General features: G+C 32.8%; 1 protein-coding gene across 1 annotated transcript; it reads right to left on the bottom strand.

The window, feature by feature from the left end:
• Positions 1 to 5992: 5992 nt before the first annotated feature.
• On the bottom strand, positions 5993 to 7796 carry LOC21386604 (bidirectional sugar transporter SWEET16). Its single transcript, XM_024167902.1, has 6 exons — positions 7626 to 7796; positions 7446 to 7482; positions 7117 to 7327; positions 6695 to 6856; positions 6477 to 6596; positions 5993 to 6330 (listed from the first exon to the last, which is right to left on the bottom strand). Exons 1-6 carry the CDS (start codon positions 7660 to 7662, stop codon positions 6145 to 6147), a joined length of 753 nt encoding a protein of 250 aa, XP_024023670.1. The 5' UTR covers positions 7663 to 7796; the 3' UTR covers positions 5993 to 6144.
• Positions 7797 to 8311: the final 515 nt, after the last annotated feature.

The raw sequence follows: 8311 nt of genomic DNA, 5'->3' as shown, positions 1-8311 counted from the left end.
TTAATTAATTAATTCTATTAATTCCAATAGTTACTCCACTATAAACTTGGAATTGCACTCTCGAAATTATAGATATTAATTACTTCTAAACTGTGAAGTGTCCATTTGATATAGTCATTGCATATAGATCAATCCTCCATAAATAATTCGTAATTAGAGCAAGGTAAAATCTGTCAACCTCTCTAATTACATCTTTATCCTTGAGTACCATTGATTCTCTAATGGACAGTGATTCATAAAACACATTCATGAATCGAAGCTTCTACTGGTCCAAGTACCGAATCAACCCTCAAGAGAATTATTTATCTACTTCTTTCTTAAGAAGGAATGGATTCCATCTCGTGTAATAACATTCCCGGCTACCTATTTCATCATGTCTCCAAAATACAAGGAATAGGATTTAGGATCTCAGAATCCGTACCGAGTAAATCAAAAGACACAAATCCATAAATAGGAGTCTGTTAAGAACTCAGGATTAAGATCATTCTATATATGACCATCGGTAGACTCAATTAGAATTTCTATACTTAACGGAATTATTAGAAATTCATATTGTGTCTATGTCCTTGTTCCACATAATCTCATTATGAGAAATACACTCATTCAATATCTCACCGTATTAACAGTGCGGATAACACCGTTCCATTCTAAATGGGAATGACATGTATTAATAATGTTTTAATTAAAGATTCTGAACTTTAATTAAATTTATTATGAACATTGATTTTTGATTATTATCCTTAAACATTAACCTCTCGTATATAACACTTATATACAATGTTTAAGGTTACATAAATAATCAAGGAATTTTCATTGATATTCATAAAATATTCACAAATATATGCACATAAAATAATGAATAAACTCTTTTATTAAATAAATAATAAATATCCTATTACATCTTATGCTTCTATAACACCATTCCCAACAGAAGCTCCTTCCTATTAGTTGGAAAAAGGAAAATTAGGTTATGTGAGTAATCAAAAAAGTATTAGAAATGTCCGAAGTTAGGGGAATTATTGGACTGTTTGGAAATAATGGCTTAAATGCACTTTAGTAATATTTTGCATATACATTAAGGCATTTTCCTTGCTTCTAGCAAATGCAAACATACCATGGAAGGGGAAAGAAACGTACACGGAGGAAATAGAATTTGAGGACAAAATAAGGCCTCGTTCACTTCACCGATTCAAGTTTAAAATTTGAGTTTTGTTACAGTAAAAAATTCTCAGAAATAGTCACATCTAAATTTTTTATTACAGTAAAAAACTCTCACATAAAATCACATTTCAACTCGAATTATAAATTCGAATCAGCGAAGTGAACAGGACCTTTCATTAATCGATTCAGTTTGGTTGTTTAGGTGTCAGGCATGTTAGTCTCATCAACTTTTTTACGTCCGGAGACAGATCCAAAAAATTGAGTGAGAATGTACGCACATAATATTTCAGATTTTAAAGGAGTGCATATGTAATTTTAGATTTTTAAGGATGACAAACCATAAATTTTAACAAAATACAACCCGTTCGGTTTGCTAATTTGAGTTTTTAATTCGAATTGAGATGTGATGTTGTGTGATAGCTTTTTACTGTAACAAAAAAGTTAAATGTGACTGTTTCTGAGAGCTTTTTACTGTAGCAAAACTCAAATTTTAAACTCGAATCAGCGAAAAGAACGGGGAGACGACCGCCCATCATCAAGATGTGGCTTCCCCGCTATTTATGCTTCAACTTCTTAGGTGACCCCTGTGCTTCTTGAACTCGAAAGCTTGAACATGTTTTTTTTTTTTTTAAGAAACATTTTGTTTTTTTTTTGTTTTTTTTAAGAGAACACTTTTTTTTTGTTTTATTTTTTCTTATTTTGTTTTTTTTGATAAGATGCCTGTTAAGTTAAAAAAAAAAATTTTATAAGACAACAATTCGCCTAGCTACATTGTTGTTGTTTTGTTTTGATTTTTTTTTGTTTTTTGTTTAGTTCACGACGATTAATAGGCCTCACCACCACCGGTTCATAAAACGCTCTCATAAGACGATTTCAACAGTGATTTATGAACAAACACAAACTTGATAGCTTTTTCCATAGGTAGTGGCAATGGGCCATATTGGCTGAACCCTAGACCATACATAGGACAAACAATTCAAAAATAATAGAAAAGATGTCCATTTATTTTCAAGCAATAAATCTTCAATCTGATGAAATTTCTAGATGATATAACTGAGATAAATCAAGGATAAGGAAAGAATATCATGCTGATATATCCATCTAATTGTTAGACACAAAATTTCCATCTAATTTTAGTGTCTCAATTAATTTCTGATGTTTATTAATCATAATGTGTCACTTTATTTAAAAATTTTGAAATGCTTTTAAAACTCATGGCTAGAGTTTTCACTTTCAGCTGCAAGTCAAAATTAAAAAAAAAAAAAAGAAAAAAGAAAAGAAAAGAAAAAAAATCCCCTTCTAAAGACTATTTATAATGCCAATTATTCCAAATAACAGATAATTAAAAGTTCCATATCAACATAATCGATTTCTACCTGTAAGTAAAAAATAGCAAGAATCGATCAAAAAAACACAATCTTTGTAGACAATAGTTTCTTGCAAGTCAAGAAAGCCGTTAAAAAAAAATCTCAAAAGGAAGAAACACTTATCCAATTGCAATTTAAGCCACACCCACACTGAGGGCTCTCTTCAAAATCGTCAACAGGAAAACTCGCACTGGCAATTCCCACAGAGAATTCCAAGTCGTCGCCGCTTCTTTTGACCTCAACAATATCAACCCAGAACTAGAACGAGAAAAGCTTCGTACTCAACCCTTCCAAGCTCTCCAGCTTTCGATTCGAAATAAAGCCTCTAATGGCGGGCTTGTAGTTCAACTGGTACGGGCCCTCCACAGAGAAGCTACAGCTGTTGTTGAAATACGCAGCGAATTTTCCGGTGGAGAGGTCAAGATCGTAATTTTTCACGCCTTTGGGAAGAAGCCCACTGGGCAAGTCGTAGTTTCTGGGGACTTGGTAAACGGAGGGCTTTTCAAAGATGGAAAGTCTTGTTTCGGATATTGTTAAGGAATTTATGTTTGTGAATAGGCAAAAGATTGCGAGTGAAAGCATGAGGTTTTTCTGATTGATGAGAAAGAGGAAGAGGAAACCCACGTTCAATCTGGCGTCTGAAAAGGTTGGGGTGTGAATTTCGTTGGTCCAAGAATAAAATGGTAGTTGGGACTCTGGACTTGGGATTGTGAACGGTTTGGTCTCTTCCTATCGCTGGTGCTTTTTCTGGTAAGTGGTTGAGTTTTGGAACGGTTTGGACTAGTTGGGTATTTTGGCTTTTAGAGGGTAATGTTGACGTTATCGGAATAAAGAGGTAAAGTAAGGATGAAAATTCGTATTGTTGAACCCTCAATTAATACTATAAGCTTTTATTAGAGTATGACCTATTTATTATCCGTGACGGTTTTTTAAATAAGCTAATAAATAGTTGAACTTTGGTAAATTTGATTTATCGGATCTATTACATTATTAAATTTAGTAAATTCGTGATTTATTGGATTTACTCATGACCAAATTTGATCTTGGGATTTATCCGGATTTACCGCATGATCAAATTTGATCAACGTGTTGTAATTCTCACGAACGATCTCTCCGGCACGGCCCCTGCAAGTAGATCTCGCGCTCACAGGTCCCGTCGTGGCATCAACGCTAACGACAGGGTCACATGGCAGTGAGCTCTACCTTGCATTACTTAGGAGAAAAAGTATGTATGCTGGTGCATCACTGCATTCATAAAATTGGACCTACCAATGCTCAAATCTCACTAATCAGGCATAAACTTAGTTATCTCGCCAACCCTCACGGTGAGATTTAGTACATTTTAATGGTGAGATTTAGTCAAAATCGTATCGAAATTGAAAAAAAAAAAACATAATAAATAATTTTTAATACAGATTTAACAATTAAAAAGTAAAACCTACCCGTAATTTATTTTCAACCCTACACTAAATCTCCATTATAAGTAAGTAGAAAAAGTTGGTATAACATTCAGTAAAAAAAAAAAAAAAAAAGTCGGTATAACAATTAAATTACCCGCGGGCCCTAGATAAATAGTGCCATTACCTTTCAAATGCATGATGTTTATTCAAGTTGTATGCTTCATGCTTAGCTATCTTCAGTGAAGCTGCTCTTGTTCTGCAATTCTGTGTGTGTGTCGGAATAAAGAGGTAAAGTAAGGATGAAAATTCGTATTGTTGAACCCTCAATTAATACTATAAGCTTTTATTAGAGTATGACCTATTTATTATCCGTGACGGTTTTTTAAATAAGCTAATAAATAGTTGAACTTTGGTAAATTTGATTTATCGGATCTATTACATTATTAAATTTAGTAAATTCGTGATTTATTGGATTTACTCATGACCAAATTTGATCTTGGGATTTATCCGGATTTACCGCATGATCAAATTTGATCAACGTGTTGTAATTCTCACGAACGATCTCTCCGGCACGGCCCCTGCAAGTAGATCTCGCGCTCACAGGTCCCGTCGTGGCATCAACGCTAACGACAGGGTCACATGGCAGTGAGCTCTACCTTGCATTACTTAGGAGAAAAAGTATGTATGCTGGTGCATCACTGCATTCATAAAATTGGACCTACCAATGCTCAAATCTCACTAATCAGGCATAAACTTAGTTATCTCGCCAACCCTCACGGTGAGATTTAGTACATTTTAATGGTGAGATTTAGTCAAAATCGTATCGAAATTGAAAAAAAAAAAACATAATAAATAATTTTTAATACAGATTTAACAATTAAAAAGTAAAACCTACCCGTAATTTATTTTCAACCCTACACTAAATCTCCATTATAAGTAAGTAGAAAAAGTTGGTATAACATTCAGTAAAAAAAAAAAAACACAAAGTCGGTATAACAATTAAATTACCCGCGGGCCCTAGATAAATAGTGCCATTACCTTTCAAATGCATGATGTTTATTCAAGTTGTATGCTTCATGCTTAGCTATCTTCAGTGAAGCTGCTCTTGTTCTGCAATTCTGTGTGTGTGTGTGTGTGTGTGTGTGTGTTTTATTACCTTCTTTTCCCCACACATAAGTATACTGTATTGAGCACGTAGATTCTAATTGCACCTACTTGATCTACAACCGTTTGATCAAAAGATAATAATGTTTTTCATGTTACTTTGGAAAATTACAACCACATGATAAGAGATTTTGTCTTTGTATTCTGCGAAAACAGAAAAAGGAAAAAGAAAAAGATTATGTACATATATTTGGATAATAAATATATGTACATATATTAGTCTTTTGTAATATATCTTTCATGTTTGTACCAAATTTTCCTTTTTCCTTTTTGTTGTTGTTGTTGAAAAAAATAAATAAAAGAAGCCGACCTTCATGTTTACAGTTTATATTCTCTATAGATATCTATCATGTTCTTTAGATTGCCCCCAGCTGACACTATCCGAAAATAAATGTGGAAAACATCGACATGTGGTCCTGGTTTAATGTGTGAGGCCAGAAAATAACTTTCATCCCAATTTCTCACCTACCAAACCTCATTGATCATGAGGCTTCTTTCAATTGGGTATTGAACTTCATAGAAGTGTTTTCTGTTTAGACATTTCTAATTAAGTAATTGTATCAGTGATGGAGATTATGGTCCTCCTTGTTGAATTGGGAAGGAGAATTAAAGGAAGGCACAAAAAGTGTAAACTGTAAAGTAAAGGATTCGGAGTTCAAATCCATGATGTGGAGTGGCCATTTATTGAGCCTCACCATAGCTAGTGGAAGTCAACATATTAAAGAAAAAAGAGAAGGCATTACTACTATAATTGCAAATCTAAGAATTCTACGAGGACATTGGGAAAAAAAATAAATAATCCTCCGATTGGTCTATATTTTGAACTGTAAGATTTGTATCATATTCTATTAATTTTGCATACTTTTTTTAAAAAAATTTATTTATTTAATGTTAAGAAACATGCACTACTAGCAAGGATATCTAATCTTATTGTAGAAAGCTTATTTTCAATATGGGAAAAGTTGATTTTTGCACCTGATTTGTTTACTGCATCTAAAACTTAACCGTATGGATTGGCTACAAATGAAAAAATTTACTCAACACGTTTTTTTCTAGGAAACCACAGTCGTTCTAGTATGTGTATCCTGTTGCAATTGTTCAGAAGACTTGATAAGTGGTTCATGCTTGTCTTGATGCTCTAAATCATCCACTATTCGCCTGGATGACTTGGGCTTCCAGTATATTGCATAGAGAATGAGCTGAAGAGTTCCTAGGAAAAATCCAGTCCCATTTGGCAACTACATGGAAAAAAAAAAAAAAAAAAAAAAATTAATAAGACCATTTCCAAAGATTTTACTCACTCTCTGAAATAATCACAACAAAAGATGAAAGAAAAATGTTTAAAAGAGTATGATCAAGTATGTGATATTTGTAAGGAACTTACTCCAACAAACAAGTCTTTTGCCAAAAGGGCATAAGCAGTCCAAACTCCTCCATTTAAGAAAAGGATAAATGAGAGAAGGAAAGGCATGTATTCCACACTCTTTGTTAGAAGTAATGTTTTCTGTACACCAAATGATGCAGAACATGGCATTAATTAAGCAGTTTTACATGAGAAAAACTGCATGTATAGAATTTTTTGCCTTTTTTTTTTCCCCCTACGATGGCTGAAAGAGGTGAAGCATATGCAACCATACTGAAGGCTACGCACAATAACCCGGCAACGTCGATTCGAGTATCTCCGTGTAGCAGAAAGTGAGTGCACAAAATTGCTGCTGCAGGGAAAACCACATCTAGGACCACAACAAGAATGGCAGTCCTAATCTGATATCATAACAAAAGTCTATTATTGAAGCAATAATTTGATGGTAATAAGTAAAAAATTAAATCACACTCGGAAAAGAAGATTGAATGGATTGAGACAACAACAAAAAAAAAAAAAAAAAAAAAAAAAAAACAAAAAAAAAAAAAAAAAAAAAAAAAAAAAAAAAAAAAAAGACTAAGAAGAAGAACTTAAATCACACTTGGAAAAGAAGATTGAATGGATTGAGACAAGAAGAAGAAGAAGAAGAAGAAAGATTGACCTTCATCCTTGGAGGTGCAAAGAGTAAGAATATAGTGAGAAAAATGATCTCCACAACAGCACCAAACATATTAACAGTAGCCACTAGAAGGCTGTCAGGCTTAATAAGTCCATAGTAAATCCAAAAGTAAGCATTCAGTAATTTGCTAACATAAGGGATGCTCTCGAATTCCTCCGTCGATCCACGCTTACAGATTCGCCAAAACACGTTTCTGAGAGAATTATAGTTCAGAAAGTTCTTTCAAATTTAGCTTTCATGTTAAAAGGCAAAACTAATTAAGAATTAGAAATGGAAAAACTGAACTAAGCTTATTCAGTAGTACTACTTACGCAGGAGATATGTAAACTAGCCCTGACATAATATTCCCTGTATATGCAGGCTTTAAATCTTTAGAATCAAAACAAAAAATAAAAAAATAAAAAATAAAAGAAGAATATCCCACACAATTATTACCAAAATTAAAAAGCATATAAATTATTACTAAAATTAAAGAGCATATAAATTATTACCTAGCATCCCAAAGAAGATGATTAGTGAACCTGCCATGGTTGGTAATATTAGGATAGGAATTAGGACCCCCTTTGCTTTCTTCTTTGAAGAGTGGAACTTTGGGATAGTTTTATTGGAATCTTAAGTTCTTTGAAGGTCCTACCAATTTAGATATTTTCTTCTTTATTGTGGCTTGGTTTTCCGTATGCGGGCTTTGTCATTCATATATGTTTCACTTTTAATTTGTTATTACTATTATTTATTTTATTTTATTTTATTTGGAAGAGCCATCTTATGATCAGATTTGCTGGAGACTTGGGACGAGCAAATTTGAGTCAACTCTTTTTGTCTCCCAAAACGACAGACCAAGGACAGCGATGAGTAAATGTTACGCATCCAGTAATGTGGAATAACAAATCAGGTTCGTTTGGTATGAGAATTTAAAATAATGTGATTTTAATTATAATTCTAAAACTAAAATAATGATTTATGATTTTAGGTTCAAATCATAATTTTAAAATCATGATTCAGAATCAAGAGTTTAAATCACATTGAATCAAGAGATGATGATTTTAAAATTACGATTTGAGCCAATTTAAAACATCACAGTAAATTATAAATCATGATTCAAAATCATCTAAACCAAACACTGATTCTGAATTATGATTCAGAATCACTATAAATAAACATTGATTCTGAACTAAAA

Source organism: Morus notabilis, unplaced genomic scaffold (assembly GCF_000414095.1).
Source record: "Morus notabilis unplaced genomic scaffold, ASM41409v2 Scaffold749, whole genome shotgun sequence".
In the NCBI taxonomy this organism is placed as follows: Eukaryota; Viridiplantae; Streptophyta; class Magnoliopsida; order Rosales; family Moraceae; genus Morus; species Morus notabilis.
Note: the sequence above shows the minus strand (reverse complement) of the source record. Positions and strands in the feature narration are given on the sequence as shown.

Coding starts and splice junctions, on each gene's coding strand:
- LOC21386604 (XM_024167902.1), bottom strand. CDS start 7,662: ATGGCAGGTTCACTAATCATCTTCTTTGGGATGCTAG. Junction 7,483..7,625: donor CATCTTCTTTGGGATGCTAG/GTAATAATTTAT, acceptor CTGCATATACAG/GGAATATTATGTCAGGGCTA. Junction 6,597..6,694: donor CTTCACCTCTTTCAGCCATC/GTAGGGGGAAAA, acceptor TTTGGTGTACAG/AAAACATTACTTCTAACAAA.